The sequence below is a fragment of the Crotalus tigris genome, unplaced genomic scaffold (assembly GCF_016545835.1).
Source record: "Crotalus tigris isolate CLP2741 ecotype Arizona unplaced genomic scaffold, ASM1654583v1 scf7180000023638.494280, whole genome shotgun sequence".
Classification (NCBI taxonomy): domain Eukaryota; kingdom Metazoa; phylum Chordata; class Lepidosauria; order Squamata; family Viperidae; genus Crotalus; species Crotalus tigris.
The window spans coordinates 330380-354570 of NW_024100095.1; the positions used below are offsets into that span (position 1 = coordinate 330380).

A 24191-nucleotide genomic window follows, 5' to 3' on the forward strand; every position below is an offset into this window, starting at 1 on the left:
TGTAGAGTAGTGAAAAATGGGAAAGCCTTATGTCTATAGATAGAATGCCACAGGCATTGCATATCTTTGGCAGGTACATTATAGCAAGTTCCCTAGAATGGTTTTAGAAACTAATTGAGATGAAATATCCCAATGACCTATTAATTAATCATTTTTCTACTTAAATATGGAATTTGATGCTTATAATAGTAGTATTCTCACCAAAGATGTTCAATAATGAAATTTCAGCTTCTCCAGGTCAGCCAAATATCAAGGTGACTGGAAATTCTGAAGTGTTTCACATCAGGAAATAAAGCCTTAGATATATGGTTGGTATTTAATTTTCCAAAATGTTATTTAATATAGATTATATGAGTCATAAAAAGAGAGGTTATTCAATAGAATAGAGATGCGTGGTGAACAAAGTAGCTTAGTTTTAAATGTTATTTCTATTTTTCTACTTTCTACAAAATGTCTATTCCTTTTAATGCAAGGCAGGGAGAAATCCCACATTTTTTAGAACATTTTAGTCTAAAAATATTAACATCTGCAGGCTGTGTTATACTATAATTTTATTAGCCAATAATATTCCCACCAAAGATTCATTTCCATCTTGAAAGTTCTGAAGAGGGTTATTTAACAGTGTGCCCAGATCATACACTTTTGTGCCATAAATATAAAGCCATTTCAGGCATTTCCCTATCTATATGACAAATATATTTCGATATATTTCTTATAAGGTAAGCTTTCTAGATACAAAATATATTTTGTCAGTGTTACACCCTAAAAGTTGCTACACATGGGTTTCTGTGGGAGAAAAAGAAATGTTTCCAACATTACCAGGTAAGTAACACAACTTTTGTTCCTGCATCAGATGTCACACTACAGTTACGTACAGTAATATTGTCATTTCCCAATACATACGCCATTTTGACATCACAGCTTCAAATAGATGCTTATGAAACTAAAGCTGCTTAATTACTCTGTTAGTTCAAGAAGATTTATTACAGTGTCATAGTCTGAAGCAACTACGACTGATCTATTTTAGTAATACATCTTTGCATCCAACCAGATTCATGGCCAATTCACTTGCTAGAGAGTATATCTCTACTTATCATAAAGCTGTGTTTCAATTACCCACTGGAATATATTCATGACACAACACCTTTCAAGTTTTCTTGCCATTTTTCCTTCAGCATCTCTGAAGGGACATAAAAACTGCAAAAAATAGTTCAATGGTGCATCATGAAATTACCAGATCAAAGCCATTCAGAGTATGCATTGCAGTTTGCATAAATTGAATTTAATAGAATGATTACTTCCAAGGTAGTTAGCTATAAAAAACTGTTTTATAAAGCATTGTCATTTTTGATACAGCTTTTTTTTTCCATTGCTGATATGGTAAATTCGTAGGAGTTTTGTTTTTTTTTAACTGAAGAAGTAGCTTCTCAGTACTAGGCATATGTGAAAATAGGTCCTGAACGTGAATACAAGGTGCTGAGCCTTTTAACTGCAGAGCTGTGGGAAGTCTCACTCCTGTACCTCATCCTATTAGTGAATAAGCATGGAACACAATTCATAAATAATATTACATCCTGCATTTTATTCAATTTCATGTGACAAAAATAGTAACCTAGACTAAGACATCCATTTCAATCAGATGTGTCGAGCCAACAGATTTAATAATAAAAAATATTGGATCTAGGTAACAATTCCCAACAATTCAGGGAGGCTCCTAGCCCTACATGGTATCACAGTATAAAAATAAGTGTCTCTCTTCACCATGCAGAGAGGAAGAACCTAACCCTGAATACAAAGTGGGGTCAGTCTTACTGTACCTTCATCAGCCATCTTATTTACAACACTTTACATCTCTTTTTAAGATATGCACATCCTTTAGGGAAAAGAAATAACACTACATGGTACCAAACACTAAAAAATAAAGCACACCAGGAATGGACACAGATAAATAAAAACATTCATTTGCTGAAAAAACAGCAACACTAAGCAACCTCAGTTTTCTTTGTTTTCCAATTTTGAATCACCCCAAACACAAATGTTGCTCAATCATTGATAATAGAATGTGTTTTAATGTACAGATGTGTGTGTGTATCGGTGTGTGGTATGTCTACGCACACCCACACATACACCCCACATACATATTTAATAATATGTACATGTCCATATTTATATTTTATCTATCATTGCTGTAGAAAACAGAGCTGTAATAATTCATTGTTCATTTCAAAATAGTAACAAACCACTAGTAAGTCTTTTAAACTTTCCATTCAGTGATATGATGGCAGAAACAGTCCATCCTCTTATAGTAATGTTTTGTTGTGGTTGCACAAAAAAGAGATTGTCCTATTTTTTTTTCCAGTCACAACTGAGAAGACCTCACTGTCTGATTCTTTCTTCAGGGGCATAAACATTGTGTGCTGTTTCCCAGCTACCCATAATGTCCCTTGAACAATTTTCTTGAACGGAGGATCCTACTGTCAGATTCCACCATGCTTGTAATGCACAAAAATGAGGTAGTACACAAAACATTTACTGTTCAAGTTTTGATTATGCCCCAAGCCTCACCAGCACCCTAGTTCAGAGTGGAAACATTCCCTTTAGTCACAATTTTAAACAATGCTTTAAACACATGAAAATTATATTAGCGTATTCAGAGTACATTGTGCTTTGTAGTAAATCTTAGAATATTAAATAAAACAGATTGGGAATTTGCGTAATGTTTTTAGAATGTTTTTTTTCTGTTTTGCTTTACATACCAGTGCTATTAAGCAGTCAGCATAGAGTTTGTGGGTGGGAGTGAAAGAGACAGAACCGATTACAGCAAAATTAAGCCTACACAATGTTTTCTTTACCCTCTCTTAGACTTGCACTGATATCACAGCCCTAAGATTAACATATCAAAGGTCTGTTGGAGGGTGGGCTTACAAAAAAGTTAAATGAATCATTTTGGTCTAAGAAATGGCAGGCCCCACTATATCCAAGAATCTGACAGTTCTTAGCAGTTTTTTTTTATTAAAAGGAGCACAGATCTTTCATACTGTTTGACCTTAAAGACAAACACAACAAACCCTTCTCCCATTTTTCCTCAAGCCAAAGTACTATTTATAAAATAGTTTACATCTTTGTTCAGATTCAAATTATAGACAAACCTCCCTAAATATAAAATACTAAAAGTGCAATAGTATAAATTAAGAGTTTGCAACCACATTATACAAACACTGCCTTTTATTGTACAGCCTTTGATAACATGAAGTGTTTTATTCACAACTGCTTATAGTATTGTGAATAATCTACTGTAATAAGGTTTGTCTGTAACTTGTTTTTCCAACTATGAACTGAAGTTCACACTACACTTTTTCCATTTAAGAGAACAACTGTCCACATAGCAGCTACAAAGATTTAAATTAAAATGGTTTGTTACTGACAGGTACTTGCACATTGAAAGCATGCTATCTTTCCCAATAAAACTTCACAATTTTGCCTGCATCAAAATAAACCACTTATTTATAGTAAAACAAAACTTGCTTTAAAAAAAGAAGTCACATAGCCAGGTGTATTTTGCCATACAAAAGCTTCATTTAAGAATGGGGCTAGTATATTGTCTGTTACCCGCATTATCTTTACATTATAAATACTACAGACAAGAATACTGTAATCTTAGACAGCATTAGGGTACTAAATCACTTATTGAATGTTAGAAGAATTCTAAAAACAGTTCAAGTTTCTAGTTGAGTAGAAGAAAATCAGCAAAGATAGAGCTGGACTGAAATGCCATTGTGAAGCCCACTTTTACTCAACTGGTGGCATCTTTGCTTTGCTTTGCAACAAAATTTGAAACAATTTGGCTTCATTCAGTACCTAATTGAATTATCCAATGATTTATCATTTGCTTAAATTAAAAAGGTTCGTAAGTTCTCACTAATGGTCAGCTCACTGTTGAAGTAGTACCATGCAAATCTTGCGAGACAACTTTTCAGCAGACACAAAGTTATGTATTTCTGCTATTGATAAATCGTAAGAGTTATCTAGGCAATTAGGCCACAAAACTAAAGTTTAGTTCCCCAAACTGTACATGAAAGAACAAATGTTGTATTTGAGCAGTGGTCCAACAGTTATTTGTACTGAATTCTTTTAATTTATGCCAATCTCTTTATTATCCTCAATAAACCTCGTGAATGGACGACTGGCTCCTGTTTCAGAACTCGCTTTGTCCAAACCAATGATGGGAGGGCTACTACCAGTACGAGCTTTGTCCATTCCACTGGAAACGTTACTTAAAGACGGAATGGCACTTCCGCCTAAACTTACTGGGAGCTGGGGAATGCCTCCGTTCTGTATGACAGAAATTTCATTGTTCTTCATAGCAAGTCCATTAGTAATAGCTGCAGCATACTGGTTCCAAAAATTTGGGTCAACATTCATTGCCCGAGCTGCTAAATCCTTTTGGAACATTTCTGAAAACTTCAAAGCATCCCCACCTAACAAAGCCATGGGATTTTCCACAGACAGCCGACGCCCACGCCGTGCAGGAGCATTATTCCACATATGAGTTCCCATGTGAACCTTTAGAGGAAGAACAGATAGAAAAAAAATGGGCAAATGAGCAAAGAAATTTACACAATCTACAAAGATGACAGACATACAGTTTAAATCGGCAATAGAAAACATTCTAATTTCACAATTTAAAATGTCAAATAATGCTAAACATTAACTTTCTCCTGCGCAAGATTATTATTATTCAAGATAATTAGGCTTACTCTGTATTTCAGGGACTTTTTAAGTTATAAACCTGTAAATCTTGTCAACTTTTTAAGAATGTGAATTTTTGCAATTCAATTATATTCATATTTACTTGGAAGCAGTAACTTCAGTTATATGAAGTTTCCGGCAAACCAACTATGCACAGATGTTGCTGCCCAATGACACAAGACCCATGGCAAATAATTATAAAATAAAAAGGATAAAGCAAAGATTAATTTTGCTTGTTCTTCAAATAAATATTGATTTTATTTTTTCTCTATTTGTAATGGTCTGAACGCAAGCTTCCTGTCAGTCAAGCAGAAGGAATTTTCTTATTCAGCTCGCATGCAAGTTTTCATTTTCTCCTAAAAATTGTTCCAGATGTTCAAGGACCCTTCAGAGTACTGAAGACTACTCTAACAAGTCTAAGTATCTTCTGTTTACATGAATAGACCTTTTCTCCCCAAACTATGTTAGATTTGATTCATGTAAAATTGCCAGGGACTAAATATCTTAAGAAACAGTCAAATATATTTGTTACAACAACTCATTTATTTTGCACTAGTTATAAATCACTTAGATTTGGGCTAACATCAGTTACAGGGCTCCTCGATTGCCTATAATCTTATAATTACCTGGATTATGTGGAGATATAAAATGTTATAGGTCTACTTTTCACATTTCTTTAGTATAAAAAATGTATTACCCTTAAATAATAAAAAAGAAAAAAATGCCACTGTAACTATCAAGACGGCCTTTTCACTGAGCATTTGCCAATTTTGAAGGACTGCATCCCACTATATAATCTTAGTATCTGGAAAATACTACTGAAAAGACTGCTTCTCTAAGACATAATGGTATAAGAAGCTGCAATCTGAAACTTTTGCAGGAAAATTGGATGAAAATTGGTTCATAAATGTGGACTTAAAATTATTATTATTGATTTTTTAGGATTCTTTTAATTATAACCATTTTTAATATTAAAAAAATAATTCCAAGAGAGCAAAAACCATTATTTAACAAAGGAGGAGGAAGAAAAAAAATTAGAATATCTTGTACATGAAAAGAGCATTTTTGCTTGATTGCTAGATGGGCAATTATATAAATATGATAAACGAATAAGTATGAAAATTTATTTTTAGATGTATATAATGATATATATGGAATATTTAATTTTACATTGGTTTAGAATGGTGGGGTTTGGATCTGAGGCCAAATCATACTTTAGCTTGATGACGAATGAGATTGAACCACAAGCTTGGAAATCTCTTCTCTCCCTCCACCTTCCAATGTGGGTTCAAGAGGCTTAGAAGAGTTCACATCCCTTGTTGATTAGCCTCTATCTGAATTGTCATTTGAAACTGCCAAATTGGATTGATCTTCAAATTAACTTTATGAAATTGGCTTGTTCCCATTATTCACAAATAGGATTAAATGCCTTTTTAGTAGTTTAAACGCTAAACTGTAGTTACTAACAAGGAGGATAGGAAAAAGCATGTGAAACTCTAGCTTGCAAAAAGTCATTTATATTCAAAACAATATTTTAGCCTAACATCCAAATTCAATCCATTTCTCCTGCTCTGATTTGACTCGAGGAAGACAAAGAGGAGGAGGAGCCAGCATCTGCTGAAACAATCAGGTTCAATATGACCCTTTATGTATTTTTAATATGAAGTTTACCTTCTTACCTTAAGATTCCCTTTTGTGGTAAAAGCTCTACCACAGATAGTGCAACCAAATGGCTTTTCACCAGTATGGGTGCGTTCATGTATCTGTAGGGCACTTGCTGAGGAGAAGGTCTTCCCACATGACTGACAGTTGTGTTGTTTTGGAGTTCGACGTGGTGGGGGTGCCAGCATAGGAGTGATGCTAGGACTCATCACTGTCTGTGGTGCAGCAGGAACCTGGATTCCAGCTGGAAGCGATGGAACCTCGCCCAATGAGATCGGCTTGCTGTGACCATTCACTTCCATTTTGATCATAGTAGGCGCAGTGCTGGTGACCAGGCTAGGAGTACTTTGGCTGGGACCTAGAGTAAAGTTGGGTTCAAATAACTGAGAAGGCAGCTCTTTTAATTTGTGTGTCAGTAAGTGCTGTTTTAAATTACCCATAGTGGAACACCCACGATGGCAGACTGTACATACAAATGGACGCTCTTTAGTATGGCTGCGGTAGTGAATTTCCAATGCACTCTTACAAGCAAAAGGCTTGCCACAGATATTACAAATGGTACTTTTAAACTTACCGCGTTCTCTGTTCAGGAACAGCAGGCTAAAAGGAACTTCTTCTTTGATGACTGGCCTCCCGGGGTTGGTGGCGGTCAGATCCAGTGCGCCTCCATTTTCAACAGGAGGTGGTGGGGGACTGTCAGATTTTTCTGTCTTTAAATGTATTTCTTGTGGTTCTTCATGGTTACTGAAGCCTGGAGACTTAGATCTAAAACTTTCACAGTTGCTATTTTCAGGAGAAAGAGCTTGCATTGATGAAGATGATTCTGACATGGCAGGACTCCCTGCGCTCTGACTTTCCAGATCTCCAACAGCTGATGAGGAATCATTGCTTAAGTGGTCACTTTCCCCTGACCCATTTTCTAAAGATTTTAGATTGGTCAACTGTTGGCAGTTCATGACAGAATCAATCATTTTCATTTGATTCTCAAGAGCAGCAATGCTAGAAATTACAGATGGGGGGGAAGGTGGACACGATCCAGAATAAGGTAGAAGTGGTTTGGTGGGATCTCTTATATCATCTTTTAATTCGATGTCCTCCTCCATAGAATTTTCATCAATATCATCATCATAGTTGCTCAGTGTCTCTGCATTCTTTTCATCAAAAGAAAGCTCTGAGTCCATTGCATCTTGGAAGCCATCTGGTAATGGTGTGTTTGGAATTTGCCCACCCATGTGCATACGAATATGCTGCTGAAGAACAACAGCATTTGTAAATTTCTTCTGACAAATGGGACATGAATGCTGTACTCTAAGTGGTGGCTTCGCTCGATGAACTCCAAAATGTGTTTTTAGATTGCCTTTTGTAGTAAATGCACGTCCACAAATTTTGCATTTAAATGGTCTTTCTCCTGTATGTGTTCTATAATGCATCTTGAGAGCACTCTGACAACTGAGCACACGGTGACAAATGACACACTGATTTGGATCTGTCATCTTCTTATCAATGTTTTCTACTAGTTGTTGCAGTTTTGAGGTTTCTGATGTTTGCATAGAGTCCAATAGACCACCAAATGGAAATTTAGCCTTGAACTGGTCAGACAATGCTGGAAGAACAGTGTTTGGGAGGCTTGTAGAAATACTGCTTTCGGTAACAGCACTAGAGGCTGTAGATGTGGGTACTACAGAAACCTGACCACTTATAGAAATATCTCCTAGCCTTGCATTTGTTACTGGAATATTGACAGGTTCAGTTTTAGTCATGGTTGAACTACCATGAATTGGTTGTGGGGATTCTTCAGAAAAAGGGATGCCGGACTCAGAATTGTTTAGGCTTGGGGATAAAGAAGTGCATTCACTTGACACCGGGGATGTTCTCTGGGGCGATCTGTTCATGGGAGTAATACTTGGGGAATCCCCATAACTGTTTACCCCTGGTATTGTAGGGGGAAGTTGCAGACTAATTGAAGTCGGGACAGTTGATAAAACGGGCTTGCTATCCAGCCACGTAGTAACTGGTTTTTCAGGTGGCAATGACATCCCATATGGAATTCCGGAACAAGTAGGAACATTGTCGAGGTACTCTGGAACTGGATATGGATTCATCTGAATATGTGGATACTTTTCTTTATGTCTCTGAAAATGAACTTTCAGATTGCCTTTTGTAGAAAACCGATTGCCACAAATGTTACACTTAAAAGGTCTTTCTCCTGTGTGTGAACGCAGGTGAATCTGTAGAGCGCTATCACTCCCAAAAACCTTGGCACAAAATCTACATTTATGTTTAAAAAAAGGATCCTCAGAACTTGTCTTAGGCTCAAAAACAGATACATTTGGTGGCTTTCCTTTGCGATGCTTCATAAGAGCAGAGAGAGGATCCAATGCATTAGCTGTTGCAGCAATGCTAACCAGTGGATTGGGGAAAATTACACTACTGGATGAAGTCTGAGGTAGAAGTGGGTTTGGCAGGCTGGAAGTTGAGGCGAGGAGATTTCCAGGTCCTACTGAAGGTGGAGTTGAAGGGTTTGGGGGCTGTGAAGAGCTGCTAGTAATATTTGACACAGAAACTGGTGTTAATGAAGAAGTAATTACATTAGAGGAAGATGGTGTGCTTGTTTCATTTGGGATAGAAGAACCATTGCTTGACATGTTAGGAGTGCTTGCACCTGACGTGGGCCTTGATATGTGCTGAGTACTCTCAAAGGCAGTTGGTGGGTTGCCAGTGGCTTGGGCCACTATGGCAGGAGGAACAACTGCTGCTAACTGAAGAGCAGAGTTTGCTGCAAATCCCTGGAGTTGGTTAGCGGCTTGCACAGGAGTGCTTTGGGAAGGAGTCGTATTTAAAGTGGGACGTAATGGCTGTCGGTTCATCATTGCCACTTGACTCCGGATCTGTTCGATCAGCTGCAATTGGTGAATCTGCTGTTGTTGCAAGGCCATCAACTGCTCAAGAATCATCGGGATGGCCACTGCTGTAACCCCACTCGCTGCGGTGGCATTAGCTGCACACCTTGCACTCTGTGAGAATTGTGCAACTGCCACTTTAGTGCTCAACAGTGTCTCTAAGGTTACGTTAGTGTTTGGCATGTTATAACCTGTCAAAGAAGGTGGCTCGCTAATTTGAGGTAGTGGCGTAGCTGTACTAGAGGTGCCTGGATTGGAGTAGCTTTTTTCTACTGAGGGTTCTACCTCCATGGGTTCTTCTTCCTTTTCTGTATTCTTTATCTCACAGACCTCATTGTTCTCAGCTTGAATACTTTCTTCAGCAGCCTCGCTGTCTGCTTGATCACTAGATGAGCTTGCAGGAGAAGGCTCTGCAAATTCTTCAGGAGCTGGAGTGGCTTCATCTTCATTCACAATGAGCACCAATGGATTTTTAGTGCAATTCTTCTTGTGTTCCAAGAAATCACTCCACTTGAAGAATTCCGCACAACATTTTTCACAAACGTTTGTTTCCTCACTTCCACTCCGGCTTTCATTCCCACTATCACCATCATCTGCTCCTTCTCCTGGCACTGTGGGGAGGCAGCGGGGGTGGGTGGGGGGGGGGGAAATCAGAAGATTGTATCAGCCAATGACTTGCAAAAGAGCCCTCCCTCCATTTTAGAATTTTGCACATGAGTAAGAATCAATATTTTTTATTTTGTACAAATTACACCACTTCAACATTTCTGAGGTCCCTCAGTGTGTGTATTCTATGACTCTTTCTACCTAGCTAATCATTTTCTTAGTGCAATCCATCAAATTATGAGGCCCTATCAATTGTGGATACTGCTTCTTAATGAAATTCCATAGAAGCAATTGATTTCCAATATTTTCATACAATTCACAGCTACCTTGTCTGTTGGGTACAAAGCAAGCTTCTGATGGACTCATTAGGATTCCCCTTTGCCATCAAGCTTCCTCATTTCCAGCAAAATTAGAGATGCCTTTGCCAGTTCACTTAACATTGCTAAACTAATCTGTAACCTTTCAAACTCAAATCAGCACCTGACACGACAAACTGAGCTTCTGTTACTCAAGTGGGTTCTTTGTGCTACTTAGATTTATTATCTTTATACTGCATAGAGACACCATAGGCACAGTATAACTCCACATAACCTGTTAAATTAACAATGTATTTAATTTTAAAATATTTATATGTATACCTCTGATATATGTAAAGTCTCATTTTTGTACTTCATCCATACATTCCATGAAGCAAATATACATAATTGTTAAAGTATGTAAAATGTGATTGTACATTCCAGTTATATAAATCAAATTAATATCTTTTCTTTTTGGCAAGAAGTGCTAAAATTACATGTTACTTTTGTTAGCCAATAGAGTTCAGTGGTTTGTTAACAAACCAGAAATTATATATTTAAAGTTCATTTACATTGACATGTTTAACATGAGAATGTTGTAGTCAAGGCACACTTTTAGTACCTTTTTTCTTCTATTCTCATAGAAAGACTCTGCAAATTATATGCTTGTACCATAGTGGAAAACCCACTAATTGGTTACACATGTTTAATTACTGTTGTAGGCAGCTACTTCCTCTGACTCGCATTACTCTCTTGTGTTGAATAACAAGCATATCTAATGAACAGAATTCTAATTCACACCTGATCATATTAATAGCTGAACACAAACTTTAAACATCAACATTTGATGAGACTGTAAGATTTCACTTTAAAAGCACTGTAATATATAAAAGCACCTATATACTTTGAAAGCTGTATGCAGTACTAGTGTACCATAATTACACAGATTCCATTTGATGCTCTGGACATTACTGAAGCATAACTGCTTTTTGTTAACTTACAGATAAAATGTCAGAAGCAAATCACACAGCAAGATGATAGATGTAAATCATTTTGTAATTTACACATAGAAGTGTGAAAAAATCCACTTCAGTTTTTGAAAACATGTCAGTTTCTTGCACATTAAGGGATCAATCAATTAATTTCATTTTTACATTAAGGAAGAATATTCAAGAAAAATCCTGTTCCTCTTAGAATATAAAATATTTGTCTAACTGATAAAACACTTTAATCTTGATATTCAAGTTGTTTTCTTTTCCTTTTTCTAGCTCTTGCACTTTAATTTTTTTTTACATCACTAAAAAAAAAAAACACCAAGCAACAACAAATATAGTTCAAAGCAGCAAGTGGCTCAACTTTCCACCTGAATTATATTTTGATATTAGAATTCAGATCGGCTAAAAGTTACACCTTAGCAAAAAATTTAAAACATATTTGGAATTTGGTTGTGTTTATTGGAAGCAAAACTACAAATGATTTACATGAAAATATAGAAGGAGAAGAAAATAAAGGGTTTATTTGTAATTTTATTGTACCTGGAGTTTGAACTTTCTTTTGTGCAACTGAAAAATAATCTCAAAGGCCATCTCCAAAACATTTTGCCATGCAGTTTAGAGAAAACTTACTATTAATGTTAATCATTGTGTTACTTACATGAATTTTGTTTATATATTGCCAAATGTTCAGTAGTGAATATTACAGATAAAACTCATTTTTAATTTTTAAAATTTTCCTATCGTAGTAATATACCCAAGCTAACTTAATTCATAAAGTAGAAAGTATAATCTTAATCTGCATTTTACTATTGGAAAAAGCTGCAGTTCCAAATAGATCATCTAATCTTGTAGCCTCTTAAGAAATATTTTTTACATATTTAATTTTAGGTAAGATCACCTGATTTTTGTCATACCGGCTTTCAAATGGAGAGTCAACATTCTTTAAAAACACAACAGCAGAAGATAAAAACTTAGTTTGTATTTGTGATTTTTGTTTTGTTTTGTTTTGTTAATTCATATTCGCGACTCTCTAAAATGAACATGAAATTATTTTAAATATTATTCTATGGAACTTCATGTTAAAATTAAATTTCATCAAAGTATAGAATATACAAAATAACAATATTTCTTATATATTCATCTCTTTAAATTTAAGAACTAGCTCTATCTACAAATTTGATGCTTGCTCATAGTTGTAATCTAGTTAAAAATTAACATATAAAAAAAAATAGTTTTCAGTCATTCTAACACGGTGTTAATCCAGATACTACCATCTATCAGAATTTAGGGCACAAATGTTTTTGCAAACCTTTTATTGCATGCTACTGCAAGTTTTTAATTCAAACTTTACAAAAGCAAGGTTTTTTTTCAAGGAAATCAAAACCCAAAAGTTAAAGGCAAATCCACGTGATCCGGAGTGTATCACTTTGGAATTCCAAATATTCTCACATATTTATGTGATGTAATATATATAATTATTTGAGTGCACCTTTCTGTCTCACAAGCATGTCTCCTTTTATCTTCAATAATCAGAATATAAGAGAACTACCACAGTAATTATTGTGGACTTCAATCTGTCCTCCTAATCTCTTTATGAATTATTATGGCAACAATTTAAATCAGTGTTCTTGAAGTAGCTTATTCTAAAAAAAGCTGTTTTGACCTGGCATCTATTATATTGAAAAAATAAGAAATTAAGTATTATTTCATGTGTACTTTAAGCTAATACAATAATATTTGACTGACACGCCACATTTATGGCCTACTTCCACATGTAAAGAAAGGATACTGGTCTTCTTCAGAAAGACTGGCATGGATACTCAAGTGCTAGGCATCTATGACAACATTACAGCAAACAAGGCTTTCCAAACATGGCCTGCTGGTACATTTGGGAGTTCAAATTATAGTTGGGTTAAAAACTATAAGCATAAATCAAGCATGAGGTTTTGCATTAATTTTAATAGAAAAGTAAAGAGTGTATTAAGTAGTTAGGATGGAATCTTCATGTACATAAAAGCTTTACATGATTTTTATATTGAACATTATTTCAGTTCATGTTGACCACACAATTTAAAACGTATATGTTAGCACTAGTAAGCATATTTAGGATTGAAGTCCCAAAGGACAATATAAGAGAGCCAAAATGATATAGAATATTAGGTCTGGTAAAGGAAATTTCTGTTTAAATCTTATTCAGTTATGATACTCAGTAGGAAATAACTTTTTTCAGTAATGCTTTATGGATAAAGTAGGATATGTATATGTACTTACCAACATTTTGTACAGAAATATTAGAGTATCAGTGTTAGAAGATAGTATGTACTGGAGTTTTAAAATGAATTATTTTATCATTCTAGAATTAAAATTCCTATGTTAAATACAGAATTTTATCATTGCTTCTCCCAGACAGCTTGGTCTCATGTCTACCATGGGCATATAAAAATAATGGGAGATAATCAAACTACATTTTATGATATTTAAGATTTTTTTCCTGAAACTGTACTAACATTTTAGGTTTCAGTGCACTGACATGAAAATCAAACTATTACTTAAAAACTGATACATATTTTAATCTATTAAGAGCAGATATATCTTAGCTGGGAACATTTTTTTAATTTTATCTACCAATAAAATAACTTAATATTGAAAATACATCTAATGTTTCATGATAACCTATTAACAACTATGGTTCAGTCCTTTTGAAATGCAGAAACTTGAAGTTGTCCTCAAGATTTGTATACAAAGAATTCCTTATTCAAGATTTAATATGAAAATTTATTCATACCTATACACATCTTCAGAAGTGTGTAAAATATTTTCATATGCAAGTATTTTGTATAAAATGGATAAATTAATTTAAAAATGAAAAGTATGTAAAATATGCATTAAATGAGCTTTTCAGTTAATTTGATTTATTATTATTTAAACAAACATTCCTACAAATTGGGAATTGTATATAGAGTTCTCTCTTTTGACTGAAATAGAATATATATGTGTATGTGTATGTGTATATATATATAAAATCTTTTAATGGGCTTAAAATCTGATCATATTAAGAATATGTATTTGAAAATTATATGTTCTTTATAACCATAACACTGAATGTGGAAAAGAATTATAAATTATGAAAAAGTTACTGCAATTGTAAGCCAAATATTGGAATTATATTCCATAGAAACATATGGAATCTGCTTCAGCTTTGGGGTCAAGTCAATCTTTAATATAAGTTGAAAAATAAGGTAATAACAATATAAAATATGTCAAGTTTTCTTCTTTAGATCATCAAGTTACTCATGGCTTTTTCACGATAATATCACTTGACTTGGATCTGTGCTCATGTCATATACAGTCTGATGTTCCGAAATAATTTAATCAAAATATTTGGACAGAAGCCAATAATCATTAAGGACATCTGAACTGTGAATTTTAGTGTATGTAAAGGACACTTCAGTAATTCCAACCACATTAATGGAAAAATCTTGTTGTGGGTAGTTACTGAATTGTCTTTTTTTACGGTTTCTTCTCATTATATTTCTGCATGAAACATGTTCATCTCTAACAAGTAAGAGGAAAAAGACAGAAAGAAACAATAGTGGGAATATCTTTGGTTAGCAGCATTAAACATTTTCAGTTTGCAATAGTGCCAGTTTTTAAAACATATTTTGTCTCAATATTTATTTTATGAGCAATATTAGAACATTTATTCCTTTCCACTGTAAGTAGTACGGGTTATCCATTAGAGAGAAGGCCCAGTGGTCACGTAACTGACCTCTATTCCATTTAACTATTACTAAAACATCTTTAACAGAAGTGGATGAAGAAAAACGAAAATCCTTAAAGTTGCAAGGATGCCCCCCCTCAATAACTCTTAACTGTGCAAAACAGCTTTCAAACAAAAAGGATATAAAAACTATTCTTTTCTCAGTAAGCACTTTCTCTATTTTGTTGTATCATTGTTACTTTTTGAAATGAAATCCTTTTAAATTATTACTTAGGCCATTACATTTTCTCCAAGTAAACTGTTTCTTTACATGCCTTTTAAATGATTGCATCATTTAAAAGGCATATGCAAGATAGGCACAATTTAAGAAAATAATAAGATTGAATGATAAGATGTATCTATGTAGAATTTAGTTACAATACATTCAATGGTCCTTCTTTTCAAATAGGCATGCATTGTATTGCAACCTTGCTCACCTGGCAAGGGTAGATGGCTGCATTTTGCTATCAACAATAACAATAAAAAGTTATAAAATTACACTTTACACTTATTCCACACTAAATGGCTATGAACAAATACATTCATTCAGCATGTCAGGACAGAATATCCCAACATTGGTCTATAAATATATTCATTTTCCTCTAATGGCCCAATTAGCCAATTTGAGGAACATATGCAATGAAAAAATGCAACTGTAAATGCCTTTATCTAGACTGACACAGTGTGAAAAGATCTTGCATAATTCCCTTTTAATATGGACATTGGCAAATAATTCAATTAGATTTAGATGACTAATAACTACTAAAATAAATCTTAAGATTTTAATATATTTAGTTTGTACAATGACAATGTTTCTTTAATATGTTATCAAACACAATTTTCCTCATTAAGAACTAGTGTTATACACAGCAGTTTAACTTTTAGCATGCAGTTCTTTCATCAAACAATTCTTATATATTGAAAGCTTTACTTTTTTATTTCATTCTCCCCCCTCCTTTTTCTGAGTTAATTCTTTTAATTTTTTTTATGATAGCTTTGAATCCCATAAAGAAAGATGAATTATCACACACAGAGCCCAAGCTGTGAAACAGGAGGAGACAAATAGAGACCCCTACTGTGTTTAACAATGTAGAAGAAATTTCTAGTGCTATAGCAAAATTTCTATCCTTTTTCTACAGGCCTCATAAGCTGACAATATAAATCTGAACAGTGGAGGGCACTCTTGCTATGCAAAAATTGCATTGCCCTGATATATTTCTTTCTATCTATTTAGTGGCCTAAATTTCACAATTTAAGTTAACAGCCACCTGTGGCATAGTCATCATATGCCTTCTGCAGAAAGCATATGCAACATTTAACCAACTGCTAAGGTTTTATGAATCCAGATTAAGAACAGATCAAGCACTCTACATTTTGACCGCTGATAAAATATTATCAACGCATAAGAGATTAAAATGTAATTACTGTATCTGCTTGACTGAAATCTCAAATATTCAATTGTATATTTGTAAACTAGTTGGTGTTCAATATTTAGACTACAGTGATAAAAGATTTTATTGGGAGTTAATGAAGTATTAAACATTGACTATTTCATTAACTTGGTAAAACAGGAATCAAGGCCTAACAGAAATCTAAATAATATAAGAGACTGATCCATTTTTGTATAACCTCCCATTTTCAATGACATAAACCAGCAGGCAGAAAACTAGAAGATATATACAGGTTTGATACTATGAAATTTTCTATAGAGCACTGTCTCATTGAAAGCAGGAGAGCTGTTTGCATATGTATGTGCTAAATGATCAAGATTGAAAATCCAGCCATGGAACATTATGAAATTTCTCATAATATTCTGCATAGATAAACTGATATCACTAATAAAGCATATGCAATAAAATACTGATGCACTTAAATAATGAAGATTAGCTTAGAGAAAGACTAATCACTGTTATTTTGCTAACCTAAGTAAATGATACTATATAAGATTAATTTAAGCAATGACATACTGTGTAAAACCACAACTCTTTTCTTAGTATTGCCAGCTTGTGAGTTGAACTACATAGGTATTTGATAAGCTGTACAAAATATATAAAAAACTCATAAGCATCTCTAGTTGACACTCAGATTTGATGTTAACACTTAAGACAACAAGTGGTAAGCCACGCTGCCAAGGTCAACTGCACAGATGTACTAATTGTATTATGAGCTTGACAACTAGTGGCCACCCCTGGCAGGGCAAAACAAGCAAAGGTTAAATCAGCAAACCTTGTCAAAGCACTTCTAACTATCCACCCTCAGGGAAAGTTCATTGGGAGCTTGTTGGCACTCCAACAATCCTACCTTTTCACTGAAAACAAACAAAAAACTCTCTACTGCACTCAACACTTAGGCACAGGAAACAGAAATGAGTTGGTCTCAAACACTAAAAATAACATGCATGCATTATTTTTAAAAAATATACAGGCATTCTGTGGTTGTCCTAAAAATGGGCTTTAAGCTTCTACTGATGTTCTTATTTTCTCGAGTAACAATAAAAACTTTTTACAAGATTGCCTTAGCTCTGTATGCAATTAACAATAAAAATGCTCTCAAAAGTATTTTACATTTCGTAAGTTAAATAATGCATGATTTGTCATGAATTCGATAACAATCCTGACTTTACTCCGAATAAAGATCAATAGATTTCAAAGGGATTGTTTTCAAACAAATTTATATAAGGTATTTTTACTTTTTCATTTTTTACATATAAATAGATCCCTATAAAACCATTTTTATAATAATGCTGTAAAATGAAATGAATATTTTTTATCTGTAGAGAAACATAACTCCATACTATAAATACGAAATATTGTGACTATAACTTTGGATCTACATATTGCTATTTATTGTGAAAAAAGTTACTTTTTATTTGTCCTAGATATTTTGTTCGTATTTCTAAAGTTTGCAGCCATTTTGGATACAAATTGTATCATTTTAGTGTATTTAATTTTTCAATTTTTTATTTATATCAATCACAGCAGTCTATTTCATTATTTACAAAATTTAATACATCTTGTACTTATCAATTAATATTCTCTAGATAGTTCACTGTTGGTTTGGTATTCAGTCAATAAATCATGCAAAAAAATTGAAAGCTTTTGCTTTCTCAGTGCTTCAACCAAAGTAACAAATTTTTATTTGCATTGTTTTTTATTTTTAAATTATATTTCAACAGAATATTAAAATATTTTTAGAAAGAGGTAATCAATATTTGCTTTAGAACATGAATGTTCAGCTGATATTGATATACAAATAATTAATGTTTGTAATATTTTTATTTGGGGGAGCACATATATACTTCTCTCCTCCCAACAGTAATGACACACAAAAAATTACACTATCTTATTTTTAAGATTATTTTGCGTTTGTATAATGAAATAAGCAAATTTTAATTAATGTGCTATTAAACCATCCTTTAGTTTGAATAGTATATAAAATATAATGTGAACATCTACTATACAACTGTGTACAATAATATAGGGTAATTCTGCTCTATCACACTAATAATAAATCTAATATCTTAAAGAACTGTTTTAAAATTGGAAAATACAAGGGCCTTTTATTATTTTAAAAGGCAATTTGCTAAAAATCACAAAACGTAATGTTTAATTAAATATTCCATATCATCTGTAATATTCTTAAGAATAATATAAGTTAAGTATAATAGAAAGCAAAACATTCTACTTATCTGTATATTTCTTATAAACATTAATCCTGCTATCTTATATCTACTGGAATAAGCCCACTGAATTTAAATAAACTTACTTAAGAGTAAGCAGGAATATTTTTTAAAGAATATACTCAAAGGGGTAAATCAACAAAATAACAGAATGATGAACTGGAAAAAAAAAACGATGCAACTGCATTTTGAAAAGATATACAGTTCAAATATAAGAATTCTGATGAACAGATTTTTAAAACAAATTTAGTATGTCACAAAAATCCTTAATACAATATAAATGCATTTTACAATTATTTGAAAACCACCTATCATTATTCTAAGAGCTGGTCCACTTTAAACTGAAACCAAACAAAAAAACATGTTACTTTAATCTGTACAAATTGCATTTTAGAAATCCCTCTTAGCAATTTTATAGCTAATTTCTATTCAATTATTATCCACTTGAAAGTGCTATGTGGTACCCCTCCCCCCAGAAATTGGTGAATGCATCTGGTTCCTAAGTGAATGCAGTGTTTCCAATTGTTGTAACAAAGCAAGACTGTTCTATAGCACTAGTAATCTGTTGATTTAGAGAAATGTTAAAATGGAGATGTAAATTCTTCTGATACTCGAGATTAACTCATTTAGCAAATTAACTATTTTGGGATTTATAATAATTCCTTCAGATATTTTGCCACTCTTTATAATGACAATTTCTTTCAATATGGCATCTTTTTAAATGTTTTGTTCATAAATACCTTTTGTTCATGACTTGTCAGCATCAACTACTATGCAGATTCTAATTAATCACTGCATGTAAGCATTCATTTTCCAAATTACCAAAAGCATGAGCTCTCTCTCCAACAACAAACATTTCAACATAGTAGCTTATGTTATTCTGACTAGTTTTGGGATCTCTGGGAGTGTTCTGCTTTTTGAAAAAAAAAAAGATCCCATTGCTCTATAGTTTCAAATTATTAAAGTGTTTCTAAAACATCTTTTTAAGACTGGTACCTAAATTTACTGATCTTCATATAATTTTAAATATAATTTATCTTTCAGTCTGTCAAGCTGTCATGTTCCTTTCTGCTACTGTGTAACATTTTTTCTGTAAAGAAAAAAAAAGTACACCTACTTTTAACAGCTTTTCTTAATGGATTATATCCCTAAAATGCAGCACTAAATGTGTTTTCTCATGTGTACATTTACTAGATACAATAACTTGATGAATTCTTTAAGAGACTTAGGAATTAAAATACTAAAGAAAACTAAGGTTAGTATAGTGGGTATCTTTGGAAAATATTATCTGCACTTTTTTGCCTGTTTTATATGCTTAAAGTGTTTTTGGCCTGTTGCTGAACCAAGAATCAGGAACAGTGGCATTGCTTACAATTATAAAGTGAAATGAAAAGGCCTGATATGTCTAAATTACAACATCATCTTATTCTAGAATATACACAACTAGTTAAATCTTTCTGCAGGCAGAATATTTGAACTGAGTCAGATAAAAATGTTGAACACTTAACTAATTTAGCTCCTGATGTGATTTTGGTAAATCAGAGCTCTGAAATTGCAGAACTCTGCATGTAACTAATTATCAATATATATTTTATATTCTATAAACTGACATACATTTATTAAACAAGAGAATAACCTTTTGATCACAATTCTCTAAAATAGTGAAGTATTTACATTGTTGCATTTTAAGGATGCTGGTAAAGCCGATTTTGAGCTATTCAGTGACCACAATAATAACGCTTTAAAATTCCTCACTGGGATGCAATGTAGTCCTTTTGATGGGAAGACTGTCTTTCTTATTCCCCAGAAATAAATCCATTCATTTGATCATGTAGTCATTGAGGGCAATACAAAACAAACCAAGTGTGAGAAATTCTATGTGATGAAGTAAACAAAACAAAACCCCAAAAAAGGGGGGAAAAGAGAGAAAATCCATTTCCATGACAAAAAGATGCTTTGTTCTTAATCTACACACCATATGCAAGCGTTTCTTTTTAGCATATCTCCTGTTCTAATCTTGGGTGACATGGCTACATAGATAAGACTCACTAAGCAAAACAAAAAACCCTCCTAGTTGAACAATTTTCTTCAATTTATTAACTCACCAGAAGTGCCATAATGAGGCACTGAGGTTTTTCCTTGTTAACTTTTAAAGTATTCAGAGTACTGTTTACATTCTTAAACCAAGCAATCTATCAATCCACCCTGATAGATTTTTCTATCATTTTTCTTTTACTAAATATAAATAAATATAAAGTATTTGGAAGGCATTTAAAAATATTTTGAAATAAGGAATCTCTTGTTTTAATTTCAACTATCCTTCAAGAAACTTGTTTCAATTCATTTTATTATTACCATTATCCAAGAAGCTATTCAAATCAGCAGTTGTCAGCCTTTTCCTTCTTTTCAAGAATTTTCTTATTAAAAAAAGATATGGAAGAAATTAGAAGTTCTGAATAATTGCCAATGTAACAAATGCATTTACCTTGGGAAGTCAGTTCATGCTGCACTAAGCTGCAAGGTTGCAGTGATGATTTAGAATAGCCAAAACTCTTATGGTTTAGTTCTCTTCCTCCACAAGCCCCTCTTGCCCAATGAAGTATGTGTGTGTGCTTTTTTTTCTGAAACATTTAAATGTGTAATTTTCCTTAGAGATTTTTTTTTAAATGAAAGCAATCAAGCTAGAATGTGCCATTTAGGAGCAACAGAATAATTCTCCCAATGACTGCCTCTTTATCACTATCCTGATCAGCATGGAAATTTTAAGTGATAACCACAGGAAGAATGAAATACTTCACTCTGCCTTCATAACTGAAAAAAAAAAAAGTAATCTGAGGTGGTGGTGGTGGGGAAGAAACCTACATTATAAACTTTAATGTCATATACAGATTCTGGAGTTTAGAATTATTCCAAATTGACTTCTAAAGGCAGCTCAAAATCCTTTTAGTCAATTGCAGCTAAATCATTTCGAAATCACACGCAACTTGTTTTATAAGCACCCTGAGCACACCTGGAGGTTCTCTTGGCCTCAAGGGGTCCAAATAAATTCTTTTTTCCCCAATAAATGCGGAACGAATATCCCATTTTATAATCCACCTCAAATCCTAAGGAAACTCAAGAACATCTTCAAGGCAATTGTGGTGGCAAATGAAAGCAGGCATGAGGCAAGTTAAGCTCTGCCCCAGGGCAGACAATATATCCACCCCAGGCCCTGACAATTATTCCCAGGCGTCACTCCTATTCCCTCCCTAACATTTAGAAGAGACCTCTTTTTTTTTTTTTTGCCTTTGAACATCTAACCACCTTTACTTATTTATGGGACCCCCCCCCCGGCCTTGGGAAGCAGCACACCCACCCCACCCTACCCCAAGACCAGGCCCAGGTCCAAAAATTCCTCCGAACCAGAGCGAAACCCTGCTTCACACAATTGATCCTGCGCAATCTTTGCTGAGTGTGTGTGTCTCTGTGTGAGTGAGTGAGTGAGTGAGGGATGCTGAGCAAACACCCCCCCCCCCCCGAAGAGCCCTTCCCCCTCGGTTACTTTAGGAATTACACTTAAAACTCTAATCCGGAATCGAGCCGGCCCAGCAGCCAAGCCCGCTGGCGGGGGTTTACTTCAGAGTAAAAACAGAAGCGAATCGCGAAAGAAAAATTTTTTTCCACCTCAGACGCGCAGCAGGCCGAAGGCGGGAGCGCCTGGCCGGCCTTATTTGTTATCCAGGGGCAGGGAAGCCGCCTCCGCCTCCATCAGGGCCGCTTCCGGGGTGGGTTTTTTTGGGGGTGGGGATGTCTGACACCACCGTAAAGATCCAGAAAGGATTTTCACTGTTTGGCGTTTCTCCCTCTCCCACTCCCCCTCCCCCAGCCCCGGTCCTCAACTCTCTTGGCAACTTTCTGCTGTGAGGGAAAAAAAGGACAAGCGGCGCGGGGAACGTGGACGACGAACCGGCGAACGAGGAAGGAAAAAAAAAAGCGGCCGCTTCAGTCGAAAAGTCAAACACTAGGAAAGAATCGCAGATTAAAAAAAGAAAAAGAAACGAAAAGGCGGCAAATCGAGGCTCAGCTTAAGAGCGGCGGCGAGAAACAGCGGCGTCCGCGCGGGGCTGGGTAGCGGGGGAGGGGGGGTGAGGGGGAAGGAAGAGGGGAAAGAAGCACGAATTTGTAGTACGTACTTCGCTCCCATCCTCCAACTCCCGAGAGCGGGGACGGTCTAACTCTTCCTCCCCCCACTTCCCCTCGGATGTCCAGCCATAATTCAAGCCCGCCGCTGCACGCCGAGTTTGCCAGCAAGGGACTTTGGTGGGAAGCGAACACTTGCTCCGAGTGGGGGGGGGAAGCGAAAAACTTCGGCTAAGCCGCTTTAACTTTTAACTTCCACCCGAGTTTCTCCTACCTCTTCCCGAGGTGGCCTTCTCCGGGCTGCTCAAGCTCCCTCTAAGTCTAGATAGTAAAATCCACCAGATCCCCGGGCTTAGAAAACACCCACCGCGCGCGCACACACACACATACACACACACACACACACACACAGGCGCACGTAGGCATCCGACTCCGGCCGCCCAATCCCGCCCGCCTGCCTTGCCTTGCCTTACCTTGTTCGGGAAGCACCTCAGCTTGTAGCTCCTCGTCGGATTTGAGATGTTGGGGCTTAGCTTGCTTTCGTCGAGACATACTGCTAGCTGAGGTGGCTTCTTGTGCCTGCTTTTTGCAGAGACATCGGCGAGAGGTGGAGCGCTGCGGGGAGGGGGGGTGGGGTGGGTAGGTAGGTGGGAAAAAAAAAGACTTGGTGGCGAGGAAAAGTGTATTGGTGGCGTCGGACCGCCACCCCCCCTCCTTATTTCACCGGCAACAAATTAGCGCGGGGGTAGGTGGGTGGGTGGGTGGGTGGTTTGTCTTGCGTGCAAAGAGAAACGGAATAAATAAAATTCGCCAGCGAGCCAAGCGGCGACGGCGGATCAGCCGGGCGGGGTATATGCGCGGGGCTGTGCTGAGCGCGCTGCAAAAAAAGATAGGGCGGCTGCGCGGCTCGCGCATGGGGCTCAGTAATTATGATTGTGAATAATGCATGGCGATTAATGATGCTGGGGGCAAGCGCGGATTGGCCCGGCTCCAGTGGACTCGGGCTGCATATGTAAATGCGGGAGGGCGTTCGGCAATTAGACGCTTCGCTCGGCCAAATGCTGCGTCTGCCCGGCACCAGCAGCGCCTCCTGCGAGAGGCACCGACTGCGACGGCGGCAGTAAGCGAAGGGACACAGGCGGCAGCAAAACACACGCACGCAGTCCGGGGAGACCACTCTCTGCGGGTGCAATTGACTTTACACAACATAGGTGCACAAGCTTCACTGCTGGGAGAAGGGCAGGATCTCCGCGGTTTGCTTTTGGGTAGCTCTGCTCCCTTGGTTTTCCTCGCTGTTGTTTTCGGTTGTTTTTTTTTTTTTAATTACATCACTCTTTGTCTTTTTTCCAGGTTCCTCTTTATCCAGAAGTTATTCTTCATCGCGCTTAAGTTTTTCTGCGGCGCCTCTAAATGTCCTTGATGGGA

General features: G+C 35.7%; 1 protein-coding gene across 1 annotated transcript; it reads right to left on the reverse strand.

The window, feature by feature from the left end:
* Nucleotides 1–633: 633 nt before the first annotated feature.
* Nucleotides 634–23363, reverse strand: SALL3 (spalt like transcription factor 3). The gene is made up of 4 exons (XM_039320456.1): nucleotides 23240–23363; nucleotides 6986–9922; nucleotides 6429–6769; nucleotides 634–4563 (listed from the first exon to the last, which is right to left on the reverse strand). The coding sequence occupies exons 1-4, from the start codon at nucleotides 23316–23318 to the stop codon at nucleotides 4132–4134; spliced, it is 3789 nt and encodes a 1262-aa protein (XP_039176390.1). The 5' UTR covers nucleotides 23319–23363; the 3' UTR covers nucleotides 634–4131.
* Between the last annotated feature and the right edge of the window lie 828 nt (nucleotides 23364–24191).